This window comes from Ursus americanus, chromosome 4 (assembly GCF_024610735.1).
Source record: "Ursus americanus isolate L20-20 chromosome 4, mUrsAme1.1.p, whole genome shotgun sequence".
Classification (NCBI taxonomy): domain Eukaryota; kingdom Metazoa; phylum Chordata; class Mammalia; order Carnivora; family Ursidae; genus Ursus; species Ursus americanus.
The window spans coordinates 41,187,972-41,204,747 of NC_142130.1; the positions used below are offsets into that span (position 1 = coordinate 41,187,972).

A 16,776-nucleotide genomic window follows, 5' to 3' on the forward strand; every position below is an offset into this window, starting at 1 on the left:
TTACCTCCTTGCCTCTTCTTCCCTACAGCCTTAGGAAAATAAAAATGAAGTAAGACAGTGAGTCCCTGCTTTATGACGTCATGCGATGTCATACAATGTTCTTCAGTCTCTGCTACAGTGGTCTGAATTCCCACCCATGTATATGTTACACATTTCATCCACATGTAGCCCCAGTCTCAGCAACTCCATGTTTCCAGATGCCTAAGGAACGTACTCTCTAGGATGTTCCAAGAAAACCTGTTACTAACCATGTGAAGAATGGACCTCATGACCTCCACTCCAGATTAAGCACTTCTTCCTAATTTCCCGAGTGGTGGCCATTGCATTTAAGCCCAGGAAGTCCTTAGCTTTCAACATACACACTGCATTAGAACACAGTTCCTCCTGAAGAGAACTCAGATGGGCTACAGGAGGCCCCAGGGCAAGCGAAGTCCAAGTATGTGGCACACATTCCCTTCTGCCCTCACAGACATTACCAACCTTTCCCACTGAGCCCACACTCTGCCTCGGAGTCCTTCTCAACATCATCCTCCAGGCAGCCCCTGCCAATTAGTCAGGATTGATGATGACTATTTGACATCCTTGAAGAACCATCTCCACTTTCAACAGCAGTCACAGGGCAGCTTAGCACGATACAATGTAGGATTCAGCACCAAGAAGCTGGTACTGAGTCTAACTGCTATTGATATAAAAAGGACTTCATTTTTTTTAAAGATTACTTATTTATGTATTTAGACAGAGAGAGAGAGAGAGCTGGAGCAAGGGGAGGAGCAGAGGGAGAGGGAGAAAAAGAATCTCAAGCAGACTCCACACTCAGTGCAGAGCCCAACATGGAATTTGATCTTACAACCCTGAGATAGAGACCTGAACCAAAATCAAAAGATGGACACTTAACCAACTGACCCACCGAGGTGCCCCAAAAGGACTTTAAACAAATAAAATTTCCATGGGATTCCATGCTTATACACTGTGTTTTTTCCAGAAATGAAAGAAAGAAGGAGTGGGAGGTAGAGAAGGAAGGAAAGAGGGGAGGGAGAGAGAGAGTGAAGAAGAAAGGGAGAGAGGGAGAGAGGGAGGGAGGAAGGAAGGAAGGAAGGAAGGAAGGAAGGAAGGAAGGAAGGAAGGAAGGAAGGAAGGAAAAAACAAATTATAAAAAATGCCATTTGACTCAGTACCTTGTGGGTGCTGGAAAGCTCCATTGTGCCTTCACTGAGATACAGAGGTAGGAAACACAGTAAATCCAGAGTCGTCAGACCACCCCTCACATCATGCTGCTCATTTCCCCTGCATGGAGAACTGTTTCAAACAGCCGAACCAGATTGCCACACCGTTTCACAAATTGCCAGCTGATTTTCTGCACTTGTGTTTTTCAACTTCCTGAAAACTCACTCTTCCCAGTAAGTCTTTCCTAATATAAGAAGTCCATTCTACACTGTTCCTGTAGCTCCTTTCCTGCCTGTTGGCCTATGTGTGCACCAGTGGCTTTGGTGGGGCCTCTATAAATAAGTAAATGATGCCAAACTTCTCAATTATCAGCTTTTTTCCCCTGATATATTGCTTCATTTGATTCTTTCAATAAGGAAGTTAAGCGGACAAACCTTATAAAAACTGAAGCCTGTCTTTTACTTTCTTTATAACTGAGCCGCGTTGCTTTCACATTGAGAACTGTTTCACATTCTCACACTCCCATTTTATACTCAGTAGACAGAAGTAGAGCAGATTCTGAGAGCTGAGACCAGCTAACTGTAGCATCTCATGGCACTGTCATGATAAAGGCAGACATGCCTAGTTGGGAGCCTGGGCTCCAGAAGCCCACAGACAGGTTCAAACCTCTGCTCTCCTAAATAGCACTATATACCTGGGCAAGTTCCTTTAGGGTCTTCTCTAAACCTGGATTCCCATGTTCCCTCTTCTGTAAGCACTCGAATGCAGTATTGTGCATTAAACGAGATCATATCTGAGTCACCTAGCACAGTGCCTAGTACGTGTTTCTTAAGTGGTTGCCCCGTCAACAGTCACTCTGCAATATTTCTGGAGCACCCCAGCATCCAGCATCGTGCTGCACACCCTGGTGGGGAGGGGTGCAATGATGAGCAAAACCAGATGTGGTCCCTGCAATGGAAGAATCGCTATAATCGATACAATTCCCCTTGTAAAGAAATGGAACATCAGGAATCCTGATTTCAAGCCTAGCATTTAGAAGGGCAGAACAGTTTCTAAAAAGGGACACCAAAGAGGAGGTAATGGTTAAGTACGAGTACAATAACAGAATGTCATGCCCCAGGAATAAAAAGGGTGTGTAGATGGCAGCTTCCGGTTGGATGCCGAGCTCAAGCTGTCAACTAGCTGATTTTTTGTATGTGAAAGCAAAAAATACAAACCATAATGAATTGGATCTCTCTGGATGCCAAGAAAAATAATGCCAGGGCGTTCTTCATTTGGCTCATGCTCATTCATAGAGCCAAAGCCAGTTGTGAATCTTTTCTGGCATTGTGTTTGCCTCTGGTTTCTGGATACTAACTACACCCTTTGGGGCTGCAGAAGGCATGGGGCCAATTTGCATAATCCACACCCTGTTGTGTCTTCCTATTCAAATGGGGAACATTTCTACAGGAGAGTAACCAACCTCTTCCCTTCCATGTAGCTCAAATATCTCAATAGTCAAATGCCTCATTCTCTAGAGAACTCTTTCTTTCATTTCCATCCGTTGAACTCTTCCTTAAAATCATCCCTATTGAATCACCATTGTATGTCTTCAATGCAGTGTTCCTCCCCGTGTCTCCTTATTCTCTTAATGATTGCTGCTTCTGACGACTGTGTCTGCCCCCACCCCTGTCTTCTTTCAGTCATGGATCATTTACCACCCCCCTCAACCCTCTCATGATGAGCGGTGAGAGGTGGGGATGAGAAGCGGTTTCAACCTTTGGACAGGAACACTGTCAAATGCTAAAGGATCTCTCAGCTGGGATGTGAAGCTGAGAAACAAAACTTCAAAGGATCTAGAGAGAGACATGGCTGGAAATATAAACAGAACCCCATGGCAGGCATATTTCTTTTTAGATTTCTTGTGGGTTTTTTTCCTCTCTTCCATTTTTTTTTAGCATGTTTGTGTAGAACGTGATGTGCAAAAAAAAAAAAGTAGGGAAGGAAGCAAAGACAGGAACAGGTGAGTATGTCCTTAGGGAAAAAAAGAAAACATGAAACGTACTATGAGAACAGAAACTTGTTACAGCATTTGAAGTTAGCACAGAAAACTTCAAATGGCATCACTGATTTGCAATCCTTTTTTCTTTTATTTTTAGAGGTAGAAGTTCATAGCTTGCTTTTGCTCACCCTGTTCACTCTTCTTTCCAACCACAGGCCCACACAAACCATGCATACGAGCACACGTACCTTGCAAGACAAACTCCATTCCTTTGCTTTTCATTAGTCTTTATGTGTGTTTGTGTTAAAGCTAATCTGTTTACATCCCCTTGTAAATATTCAAATTTAGGAGAGTAAAGAGAATGTCAACTCCATTTCAAACCCACCTTCCCTTCTGTGAAAGAATGATATGCAGAGACATTATACTAAGACTCTTCTCAGAAGAGGGGGAAAAAATGATTTCTCCCTGTCCTAACATGTTTGAATCCTTGGAATGCTACATTTTTAAAGTCCTAAGACGCTCAAATTTTAACAAGTTTTCTAAATGCTATTTCCTGTACCTCAAATAAAGAAAAAGAAAGATATCATAATGGTTAATAGGATAGTAGTCTTTTTTTTTTTAACTTCAAATAGGGCAATTGTCATCTTTGGGGAATTTTCAAGAATAGGCCTGTTCTGTTTAGTAAGCAAATATTTGGGTGTTAGTGAATTTGTGTGCCGTTTCCTAAAAGTTCAAGTGAATGGTTAAATGTAAATAATATAATAGCTGTTTGTCTGTATGCGCGTGTGTATGTGGAAAGGGGAACGACGGGGGTGGGGAGAGAACGTATTTGATTGCAAATGGCTGCTGGCTTCCAATTGCCCGGCTGACCCTGGAAACCTGAATCGGTCAGCATTTGGGAGGTGAACTCCACAAGTTTCACCAAAGCACAGGACTCGAAGCTGCTAAGTCAGTGGCAACTGGCATACTTGAAGTGCTCTGATTCCTGGCTGACTTGCCTCTACACTGGGGAACACAGAAGAGAACACTCTCGCCGTTAGCTCTAGGCCTTTCTTTCTGACTTATGAAGAAATATTAAAAGAACTAATATGTACAATTTGAGTAAACAGTGACTACGAGGGGATATGCTAATTATGTGCGAGAGTTTGAAAGGTGCACCCACTGAGGAGGACGAGAAGTTATTTAGCCTCGTAGCTGAAAATGGCCAGGAGACACGAAAGCACATTAAGCAAAGGGAGATTTAAACTAAACACCAGATCCCAGAATAAATATAACACTCGGCGACGTGAGCAGGCTTGTGGAAATAGGTTGAGATGTTTAAAATACCAAAATATTAAAATTTGCATTTCAAGTAAACATTTATGCCAGGGCAGAAAATAATAGAAAGGAACAAGAGAAAGGCCCACGTTGTAGCCAGAGGGCTTTATTCTGCCAGAGAATTCACAGCAGGTTAAGTGTCACGCTGTGGCCTGAGAGGTTGAAAGGTAGAGGGAAAAGGCAACAGGACCCTTGGGTTGAGAGCTGCTCGTCAGAGGGATCTGAAAGAATGGAGGGGGAAAGTGCCGAGGGGGACAGATACACAGGGGCAAAGGGAGGGGAGCAAGAGAAATTGAGCACATTTTAGAATTCTGACTCAAGTGAACAACGTGTCCTCGATGCTTTGAACAAAAAACTGCACTTGATCAGATAAAAGGTATATCACGGTGACTGTTTCCACCAGGGGCTCTGTTGGTATCGCCATACTTTTTTTTTTTTTTAAGATTTTATGTATTTATTTGAGAGAGACAGCACCTGAGAGAGAGAGCACAAGCAGGAGGGAGGGGTAGAGGGAGAAGCAGACTCTCTGCCAAGCAGGGAGCCCGATGCGGGGCTCGATCCCAGGACCCTGGGATCATGACCTAAGCTGAAGGCAGACGCTTAACTGACTGAGCCACCCAGGCGCCCTTGCCACGCCTTTTTTTGGAATGATAACTCCATACAGCAAATGCATCCTCAGGACACAGACAGAGATGCCCCGTCCAGCTTTTCAACAGCACAGGACTCAACATACCCTCTCTTCCCCAGTGAAAACGTGCTCTGTGAGGATCACAACGAGCGGACTGATACAGCAGCTTCTCTTACAGAATTACTGAGCCACCTTTCAATACTTCATTCTCTTAAGCTGTATGACGTCTTGAATCTGACTCTAGTTTCTACTTGTGTTTCTTAGGTTAGTTCAGCTAACTCAACAAACTCATCTCTGCCAAAGCCTATGCAACAGAAAAGCTCCCGTTTCCTCTCAGATCACTGTGGAGTATTAAGAAATGCTCAAGTGAGGTGGGCAGATAATGTGTTGTGGGCAAAGTCTTCTGTGGGTGTAAGAAAAATAGGCTAACAAGAAGTGCCTTGGGGCTCCTGGGTGGCTCAGTCGGTGAAGTGTGGGACTCCTGATTTCAGCTTAGATCACGATCTCAGGGTCGTGGGATGGAGCCCCAAATTGGGTTCTGCGCTGGATGTGGAGCCTGCTTAAACGTTTTTCTCTCCCTTTCCCTCTGCCCCTCCCCCTGCTCCTGCTCTCTCTTAATAGTAATAATAATAATTATTATTATATAATAATACATATTATTATATTTATATAATATAAATTATTATGTTTATATTATATAAGTTTATATAATATAAATTCTCATATTTATATTATATAATATTATTATTATTATTATTAAATTTAATTTAATTAAAAAGAAGTGCCAGGAAGTATGAGTTTAAACTGAAGGATCCAAGGGGTGAAAGAAGAATGACAAGAAGGGCCCAGAGGTGTTGTTTAATATTTTAAATTCTTATCAAGTTTGTTGGGTGGAGAAGACCATCTAGCTTCTCTTACCTGTATTTGTTTTGTAGACTGAGACTCCCCAGCCTACTGAAACAGCTCTGTACATGTGTGCTGGGGAACGAGGCAGTCATCGGAGAGAAGGAGAGCTGTCAAGGGAGAAGCAAAATGATCTTCCTGCCTTGTGGATGGGGCACATAAGAGAAACTCCCCTTCATCTTCAGTGGTATTGAGGGAGATTCTTCCTGGACATGTGGAATTGAAAATTCATCCCATGAGGCTCTGTTTTATTATCTGCTTACCGGGAAAAGTGGGATTAGTAAAACCTATATTAGAGTGTAAGAATCTAGATCCAAAACCCAATAAACACCAATTTATTTTCTCCAGTTCATCTTAATGTTTACCTTCATAGGCGCCATCTTCCCAAACTGGTTGGGCCTTAGTTGAACGGCTAAAAGTCATCTTTCCCTCTCCTGCAACAGGTTTCTATCTTTTAGAAATTCAAAATGCAAGGTAGGGATTCACTGCCCACCATTTCTAGGTATTTTATGTGAATTGAAAAGAATTCAGTGTTATTGGCTATCTCTAAGAAGACTGCCCTTGTTCCGTCTTTCACTGACAGCTCAGGACCTACCCAGGAACGAGGTTGATGGGTGTAGGGCCTGGCAGGGCAGAAATCTTACACCATTCAGAAATTATTGTGAACCCTTCTTTCTTTTTTTTTAAAAAGATGTTATTTATTTATTTTGGAGAGATAGAGTACACAAACGGGGAGGGACGGGGGGAAGGGCAGAGGGGTGCTCAGCGTGGAACCTGCTGTGGGGCTCTATCTCACGAACCTGAGATCATGACCTGAGCAGAAACCAAGAGTCAGACACTTAACTAACTTTAGAGACACCCAGGCACCCCATGCTCTTCTTTTACTACAATCTGCCATTATTCTCAAAATCAGTAATGTTGTCTTACTGTCAATTCCACCTCTGCTCTCCAGATTTTTAAAAAAGATTTTATTTATTTATTTTTGCGAGAGAGAGAGAAAGAGAAAGTGGTGCACAAGGCAGGGGAGGGGCAGAGGGAAAAGCAGGTTCCCCCCTGAGCAGGGATCCCAATTTTGACTCAATCCCAGGACCCCAGGATCATGACCTGAGCTGAAGGCAGATGCTTAACCAACGGAGCCACCCAGGTGGCTGTGAACCCTGGATTTTTTAAATGAGTTTACACTTATTTTGGCCTGTAGTTGTCAACATTGCCATTTGTCTTCAAGGTATTTGCTTTTAGCTACAATATTTTAGCATCACTTAGTTGACATGACTCTCAGTCCACAATTGCAAGTATGAAGGAAGGAATTCTTTTCCCTCCAAGCCCAAATTCTTCCCAGCTCATCCAATACGGTGGACTATTACCCTTCCTAAGATTTCTGTTTTCTTTCCTACTACATTCTACTTCTGTAGCATGTGAGTCAGGTCTGACTGCTTCCCTGAATGTGGAGAAGAAAAAAGGTGAAAACATAGACAGGGGAAAAAAATAATCTTTTATAGATAATCTGCAGCTATTTATGTAATAGACTAATCCTAAAACATTTTCAGTAGAAACGTGCTAGATGATGTGCAAGACTCCACAGCCAGATAATTCTACATAACTACTGCCTTTTATTTTGGGGATTGCATAGTTTCCTCAACACTAGTGATAGTGACAATTGACAGAAGACTTGAAGCTCAGAATAGTGCTGACAGTTGTGTTATAGGATGTTATCAAAGAGGCCCTATGTTCTATTGGGAGCCTAGTTAACAGGCTTGGCTGACATATTTAGACAGTGAATTTGTCTCTGTGCTGACTGTTATGTTGATTTGGCCATTGGGGAATTTCCGGAAAAGGAAAACAGCTTGTGGCATTTGAGCAAAGCTATTAATTGGTACCATTTAGTGCGGGATGACCAAGAGCAAGATTTCCTCACAGGGCAGGACTGTGTCCTTTTGCACCCTGCCCAGCTGCTTCATCCTAACCCAGCAGCAATGGGGTTTTGTAATTTGGTGTAAAGAGAGTTCAATTTAGCTGGAGTTAAAGTCCGTAGGCCTTTTTGGCCAAGCTCCTCCCCTGCTCAATCCCCTTTCCTCTTCACCTTCTTTTCCCTCCATTTCTTTTCCTCCCCTCCCACTTCCTATTCCTGCTCTTCCTATCCCCACCCCTGTCCAGGAAGAAAGTCATTTAATCAATTATACTCCACAGGAGAGGAAGTAAACAGGCCTACCTGTCTTGAAATTTCATTACTAAATGGACACATCCAAGTTTGTGGAACTTTCCAAAAAGGACCTCCAGACCCCTAATCCTAACTGATTAAGCCAATGATATTGAGCTCCCTACCACCCACCCCCATGTGCACAGTCTATCACAAAGCACAGCATCAACAGCATATCTTCATGGATCTGGTTCCTAGCCTGAAAGTCTCAATGATGAAGCAGTTTGACACCAAGCAAGGAAACCGTAACTGCAAGACAGGGTTTTGAACATGACCTTTGTAAACAGAATTCCACATAATTGAGGGAGAAGAGTGAGTTTCTCAAAAGGAAACCGCTTTTCCTAATAACAACTTTGGTTGGAAGCGTGCTTTGCCACATGGTGTAACTGATGGTAACAGAGCTTCAATGGTAGCCCCTCTGAGCCCTTACAACTCTGTGCCCATTTCCCACTGTGTTCTGAGCCATAACCAATGCCTAATGGTATAGATGCATAAACACTCTAGTTTCTTGACACTCAGTCCGAACAACTTGAAGTGGGACGTGTGTTTCCCCAGAGTTCCCTGACAGATTAAACCAAGTTACCTTCTGTGGGATGTGACCTGTACCCTCTCTTGGCTTCTTTCTCTTCCAGGTCCCATTTTCCTACTCACCTACTGGTTTTTCCTGAGAACACTCCTTCTGTAATCACATTCACTTGACTTTTTGTCTTAGGGTCTGCTTCCGTGGGACCTGACCTCAGACAAATGCATTGTCAAATTATTAAAAAGCCATATGCATTTACCGCTTCTGAAAAGAAAACATAGGTGTTCTACTGTGCATTGGAAACCTAAAAAACAATCACGCAAATCTCTGTTTTTCAGGGAGAGAGTTTGAAGGAGAAGAAGAATATCTGGAGATCCTTGGTATCACCAGGGAGCAGTCAGGCAAATATGAGTGCAAAGCTGCCAATGAAGTCTCCTCGGCGGATGTCAGACAAGTGAAGGTCACTGTGAACTGTGAGTACGGCAAAAGCCAGCAGGTGCTGTGTGCCCAGCGCCCACCTCCACCACGAGCAAGCGCTAAAGATCCCATTAGCAAAAGAACATTGCATTTCAAGCAGATGCTCCTGTAGTGAGGGATGCACATTTATACATTGGACACATCCAAGGGCAGGACTTGGCCTTTGAATTAGATAAATCAACTCTACCGACTCTAAATATAACCCATAATGCATTTAACAATACAGTCTGTCTTCTACTCAGACTACAGAATTAAGAAAACATGATCAGACCGCCCTAGCATTTCTGGCAGTCACTATTTTGGTTTTTGTGGAGAACAAGGTCACGCCACTTTGGAAAAAGAAACAATTCATATCTGCTTCAACTGGAATTTCTCTTATTGCATTGTTTATCAGAAGGCAATACCCCTTGCTCTGCTAGTGAACTAATTGGCCTTGAGAACAAATTCAAGTCACTGTGGTCAGGTATCACGTGTCCCTGATGGCTACCAGGATACCTGATAAATTAGGTTGGTTATCTATTTGTCCCAAAGTATGGGCATTAGAAACGAAGATTTCACTAAGATGCATAGGTAATGGGCATCCTTTGAACTTCGCAGATGAAAGGATCCTTAGATGTAGTTCAAAAGATGGGGGGCGGGGGTGGAGCCATATGATGTATGTCACCCAGCAAAGGAATAAAGAGAATTCGTTTACCCTGTTCAGTTAGGAGTGACTTTTCACATCATTCAAATTCGAGTTCCCACATCACACAATTGTGGCTAGTGACAGGGACAAAGGGACATCCTGACAGTTCTCCCTATGCATTGAGTGCACACACAAAGACATACAGATACATACCCTGCACACCATATATACATCTGTACATATAACACGCATACACGCATGTACATAGGCACACAGAGACACGTGCACAAGCACGTTAACCCGTATTTGAAAATATACTCTAGACCATGAAGAGTTACTTTCCATAATCTTAAGCCCTCCGTGCAGTTACCTGTGTACCAGCGAGTCTATATAAAGTCCCTGTCACGGTAGATAGAATTGATTCCATTTTAGGGTTTGAGACCCTGAAGCCCAAGGAAGTAAAATTGCTTTTCCAATGTGGAAGCAAATATCAGAAAAGGGATTCAGGCTCTGGCCCGTTTGATTCTAAAGCCCATGTTCTCAGGAGGAAGAGGACGAGAAGGCGTTTTCAATCCTTCGTTCCTACTATGTGCAGCACTGCACTAACGGAATTACATTTAACTCTCACAGTAAACTCATGAGATAAACATCATTAGTTCGACTTTACAGATTTGGAAAATGAGCCATAGAGAGCTGAGGAAACTTTGACCTGGTCGATGCCGGGCTACACCATTTCCCCTTGCCCTGCTTTAGCCTTGTGGCCTTCTGAGACGGACAGTGAAGTCTCCTTCACCCCATACCTAGAAGAATCCAGTACATAGGACTCTGCCGTACACACTTATGGCAATCATTTCCAAGAAGCAAGGGGTACATTTGATGAGCTCTGAAGTGCTTTTATCCTGTAGCTGTCTGCGATTTTCTTTTTTAGTAATAGAGTTTTGAAATGCCAGTATTACTATTCTTTTTCAGTGCTGGGTGTGTTTCAAAGACACATTAATGATCTCAATGTTATAAAATGCTTTAGGACCTTTTTTTCACATGAAAGGCGATTTCTCTGGGTGTTTATCTAAGTTTATAATTAGGTTAGTTAGGTTCTTTTATGTACACACAGCCATGCCATCATCGTCCACCTCTTCTCTGACTTTTAGAGTTCAGATTTCATTTTCTCTTAATTGACCTTCATCTTAATTAGATTTCTGAAAGTCCAATCATGGAGTACATAGAAAATATTTATGCTTCCATTGTGTGAAACATCAAAGTGGTCTGCATTGCAGATGGTTCCCAAGATCAAAGCCAGCCGCCTGGGCCCTATTATTATTAGCGCAATTAGTCTGACATTGCTCCTTCTTGACTGTCCCCATAGTGTAACTTAGAGCAGAAGAAAATACTGATAATTTTTAAGAAAAGGCTTCTATGAAGATGTGAGCTTTTCCTAGTGATGAATAAACCACGGAAGAGATAGACAGAACCTCAAGATTCTGAAAAGAAATCTAATAACAAATTACATGGAGTTTTATAATGAGCTTAGTTAAACATACAGAATGTATGTCCTAACCAGCAGGACCTAGCACATACCTAACCTTATAAAAATTGCTCAGTGAATGTTGACTGGTATGAGTAGGTAAAAATGAGTAGGTAAAAAACTCACAGGTAGAGTCTCCCCTCTTAACATTTCTCCAAACTTCGTAAATGAGATCAGTCACAAATCAGGAAATATATTCTAATACTAGTTTCCTTGGTAATCACTTTTTTTTACCAATACTTCGTAAGCTGTGTTTATATTACATTAAAACAACCAGCCATTGTACCTGTTGTACTGTTCATACACTTTGTCCTATTTAAATGTAGTTGTATTAAGTAGATGACATCTCCAGGATTGAATTACAGAACCAGGTCTGGCTAGCAAAACTTGTTCCTACCAAGAAATATCCAGTATTACCTGCACCACTTCATCTAAGCCTACGTACTGTGAAAGTGTCCCATTATTTAAACTGATTCCTCTTCCTTTTCAAAACACAGGGTTTGGAATTAGTTCGGGGGATCAGGATGGCTAAGATAAATAATGGCTAAATAGCTTATTGTAATGAAACAGACCCTGAGTACCACTGAAAAAACATCCCAATGCTGGTAATTTTCTCCTACGAGCATTTCATTGATTCATTTACTCAGTTGCCAAGAGATACTTGTTGCAGGACACTGAGAAGCTAGAGCAGTGAACGAAAGATGTAGACACAACAGTTACTCCTGTTTACCTCCTAAACTGGATTCTGCAGTCTCTCCTTTTTACTTCTCTTGGCTAATCCTTCTCCACAGTTGGTCTATAGCATTGCATCTAGCCATGTGACGTGCAAAATCTATTTTCTAAGTAGTGAGAAGTCCTGGAGTTTACAGAAGCTAAATTATTGACCTGAAATCTCTTCAACTAAATAAGCTTATTACCAGTACACTAGATAGGACTTCTGGTTTCTTGTATCTTACTTACAGTGCAGCTGCTCATTTCTTCCAGATACAATCCCTAGGGACAACTGTCCTTTTCTTACAGATTCCCCCAATTTCAGTTCTCACGGTGCATTAAAAGTAGCTGCTTATGGGTTTACCTCATCCTACTGCCCAGTATCCTGAGGATAATATCAAGTGCATAGTCAATGGTCAATGAATGCGGACTGTTAAGTTTATTCGAATTCTTCTTATACTGAACTCTTTTCCTATTTCTGCAGAAATACTTCTCCAAAGCTGCCCCCAACTCTCAAGCCTTTCCTCCACCCCATTTACCAGCTAATATTCCTACTTTCCATCTTCTCATAACGATGTCCCCAACTAGGTTCACACTACCATGCTCTAACTTCTTTTCCCTCTACTTGTCTCCCTTTAAACTCAGCTCTGCCTCCACGTTGGTGTCCAGAGCTAACCTGGCATTTCTAAAGCTCACCCTTACATTTGATAGCCATTTATTAGAGGAGGCAGAGGTTACTTATCATAGAATCTACAATTGGGACTGGAGACATCCACTGTCTCCAGATAATATATATGCATCTTAACTGAACTCTTCAAAGCTTTGATTCAAAAATCACTTGATGGTGAGACTTCAGGAAAATAACTGCTCATTATGCAACCAGACTGGCTACTTTCTCTGGATATTCGTAGCCACAGCTACACATTCTCCATGCCAACCTTTAGTTTATTCTTTTATTTGGCACGGTTTCAGTAGAGACGTGTCCTAATGCTTAGGACTCTATTAGGGTACCTTTAGAGGAAATATTCAGTAGGAATCCAGAGTATTGCAAACTTCTACCATAACTTTGCAATGTGAACAAGAACCATAATTTTCTGAATTCCTTCAGAGTACCGAAACTGTGCTAGACGTTTTGGTGATTCACTGCAGTCATCACATTGACAGTGGCTAACCAAGGAGGATGGTGTATTGGGCCTGAGTTGCCCCAGCGAGGAGGTATTTACTTTATCACTGACATTATTAAGTATGTTTAGTTTAGTATTGCTGGGACATGGGGATTAAAAAAAAACATTAAAACATGGTGAGTTAGTTCTATTATTGTATCTAAATTCTCTAGAGATAGTACCTTTCTTATTGCCTCCAATCTCTGCCCTTCCCCCATTGGTCCACCATTACATACTAGCCCTGAAAGATAATCAAATCATCCCTCTGCAGAGAGGACAAAAACAGAGCTCAGAGAATATAAGCATTCTTGGCCATAAAATCAAAGAACTTGTGAGTGGTAGCTAGAATTGGGATTCTAACCCAGTTGTAACTCCAAAGCCCTCTTTCCTTCCAAAACACCATGTGAATAATAGTAATACAAATAATAAATACAAAAAATAATAATAGTAATAAAAGTAATCACCTCAGGTGTTACATGTGCTCTCATATACATTTCATTTGATCTTTACATCAAACCTATGAGACAGATCACAGGGGTCATCCTCCCCATGCATAGATGGGGGGCCCCAGGAGGTCAACATGTCACCCCTAGGAGATGAAAACCTTAGTGGCACAGGCAGAAATTGATCCCTCAACTCCTGAATTCTAATGTGGATTTATACCCCCTATGTCACTGGATGCTGTGCCCTTTTTGGTACCCTTTAATAGCACAAATAGAACATTTACCTTTTAAGCTACCAACATGTTCCCCTAAATGGTATTTTTCCCTATTAGGAATTCATTTCTCTTTAAAGGAACTCATTCAAATGGAAGCCCAGAGAGGTTCAGAGCATGGGCTTCAAACATGGGTTCAGATCTAGACTCCATCAAATGCTGGCTATGTGAATTTGGACAAGTTATTAACCCTCCGTAGATTTGTCTTCTCATTCATAAACTAGGGTTAATAAGCCTTATCTCTGACAGCTATTATTTGGATGAAAAAAATACCTAAAGCCTAGTAGAGTGCTGATACATGGTCAATGTCCACAAATTGAGACCTTTATTAAGAATTTTGTTCTTTTATATTATTATTCCAAAAAATCAGGATGATTAAATGAATGATATTCTGTTTGCTAGGCCACGGTCATTGTTATCCTATTCATTCTAATTGAAAAACTCTTGTTATTGGTGATATAAGAAGAAGAAAGTCCTTATTAATACTTTTAGAACCCAGAATTTTGAAGTAATGAATACTGGAAGAGTCCTTTGAAAATTGTAGGCTATTCCAAAGTCACATAAAGAATAACAATGAACTCTGTGCCGCATTTTTATTAAGCCACATTTTTATTATAACGATATTTTGAGCATGGACATCTATTATTCTAACTATACTAGGCATGCTGCAATGTGATTTGTAATAATTTTCCTTAGCCTCACCTATACAAAATTCATTACAAATGAATTTTGAAATGTTCATTCCAATAAGCCATGAGTGAACAGACCTGCACCATTGTGTCATCTGAGAAATATTAGGAACAATGACTTCTTTGTACATTTATCATTATCTGCGAGTTTACCTTGGTAGGAGAAACTTCCTAGATTTTCAAGGAGAGAAGCAAGTGTTTGGCCTTTGTAATTGACCAGTGTCATCCTATCCCCAAATTAATGCACCTAAAAGTGTTCAGCCCTAATTCGCTGTCACTCTTCCCATACTGGCATCTCTGAGGAGCTAATAAATAACTTACTACATAGTTATTCAGGTTCTAAACAAATGGAGAAGTAAGTAAAGGAGATGTATGGGAGGCCCAGTTGCCCCCATTATTAGAGATGAAGATGGTTAGAGATAGTACTTAGTGTGGGTGACTTATCTCCTCAAGCATGGCAGCCCTGGAATGGGGCAGGCCTACTCACCGGAGAGCAGGAAGGAGAGAGCCCGAGTAAGACTTTAGTGTGGAGAAGCAGAGGAGAACCCATGTTCCCTGCCAGAAGGTTGGTCCCAAAAGGAAGCAAGGAAAGAGATTAGCCAAAAAAAACCTCATTTATTCTTCCCACATTTTTCAGTCAAAATCATTCTTTCCTTGTGGGTCTCTGAGCAAGGAGGTATACTAAATAAGCTCCCACCACATAGAAGGAAACATCCAGAGTAAGGAAGAACTCTCCCACAAAACTGTACAGGCGGGACCTGCATCCCTGGTCCCATGGTGGAGGGACTGGACACCCTGTACCATGGCATTATTATGTTGAGGTGCCACAGCCATGAGTTCCAGAAGTGGAGGTGATGGAAAGTGTGGAATCGGACCCAGGTTAGGGCTGGCTTAGCAAAAAGGTAGTCATCATTAAGGGTTTGTCACTCATAACCATGTGGCTCCAGAAACTCACAAACACTGGTTAAAACTCATTTTAAAAACTGAGAAATTAAACAAGTCAATAGAATCACAAGCAAGATTATCTCTCTGGCCAGCATGCTACAAATTGTGGAGTCATTGGCAGCTTCAGAATCGACTACAGTGAAGAGGTGAGGATGGGAAACTAGTATTTGTTCATGGTCATCATTTCTCTTCTTATGTATCTTTTCACAGTGGATGGTGTCACTTAGATGCCAAACCCAGAAACTTGGGTGTTACCTTTGACACTCCTCCTTTTTTCCCTCATCCTTCACATCTATTCTTGCCAATTCTGAGGCTTCATATCTGTCCATTTCAATTCTGTCCCTTCCCTTCCATCCCCTTTATCACAAACCTAGCGCAGGCTATTTTGGGTTTCTTCAGTACTCTCAAAGTGGACATCCCTTCCTCTGGTTCCAGCATTTTATAGATGACGAAGGTGAGGTGATGTGACCCTAGACAAAGCACTATCTTCTGTAATGAGGAAGGACAGTGAGGTATAGAGCCTGGATTTGAGCTCATGTCTATCAAACTTTAAATCCAAACACTTAACCTCTGTTCAGTGCTCCATCTCTATACAGACGCGTCCCCCACCAACACCACAACCACCAATTATTCCATTAACTTTGAAACTAATGTGCTCTAATGATCCATATAGCAAATCACCAAATGAAAGAATTTTAAGTGGAATCTTGGTGATCATTTTAAGCTAACTTGTTATTTTGAAAGAAAAGAAAGAAAAAGATCAAACTAGTGCAGCCAGTTGAGCAGGCCGTAGTTCTAGGTAAGAGAGGAGTCAAAATCAGACCTCAGGTTTCCTGTTTCTGTTAACCCTAACTTCTAACTCATGGAACAGATAAACAAGTTATAATTTTGAAAGTTAGTAATTTAAGGGTTAAATGAGTTATGGGTATGAACATACACTTGGGTCATAATGATACCAACTGCCCATTTGTGAAGGATGGGCAGTTTTGACTAGAATTGTTTGTTTGGGTTTTTTTTTTGTTTTTTTGTTTTTTAAAGCTGGAAGGGATACTAGAGGTCATTAAAGTGTAGTCCCCTCACTTTATAGGTAAGAAAACCAAGGCTCAGTATGATAAATTATGTGATGGGAGGTCCACACAACCAAACTGAAATTAAATTCCAGGACTCCTAGTTTCTTTTTTTTTTTTTAAAGATTTTATTTATTTATTTGACAGAG

The 16,776-nt window shown here is 41.4% G+C and overlaps 1 protein-coding gene across 3 annotated transcripts in view; it reads left to right on the forward strand.

The window, feature by feature from the left end:
* The window catches only part of LSAMP (limbic system associated membrane protein), a 632,927-nt gene that overhangs the window by 574,279 nt on the left and 41,872 nt on the right, over positions 1 to 16,776 (forward strand). For all 3 annotated transcript variants that reach the window (XM_045785137.2, XM_087861611.1, XM_045785136.2), the window contains exon 4: positions 9,052 to 9,186. In XM_045785137.2, coding sequence (XP_045641093.1) covers positions 9,052 to 9,186 — 135 coding nt within the window. The remainder of the gene's footprint in view (positions 1 to 9,051; positions 9,187 to 16,776) is intronic.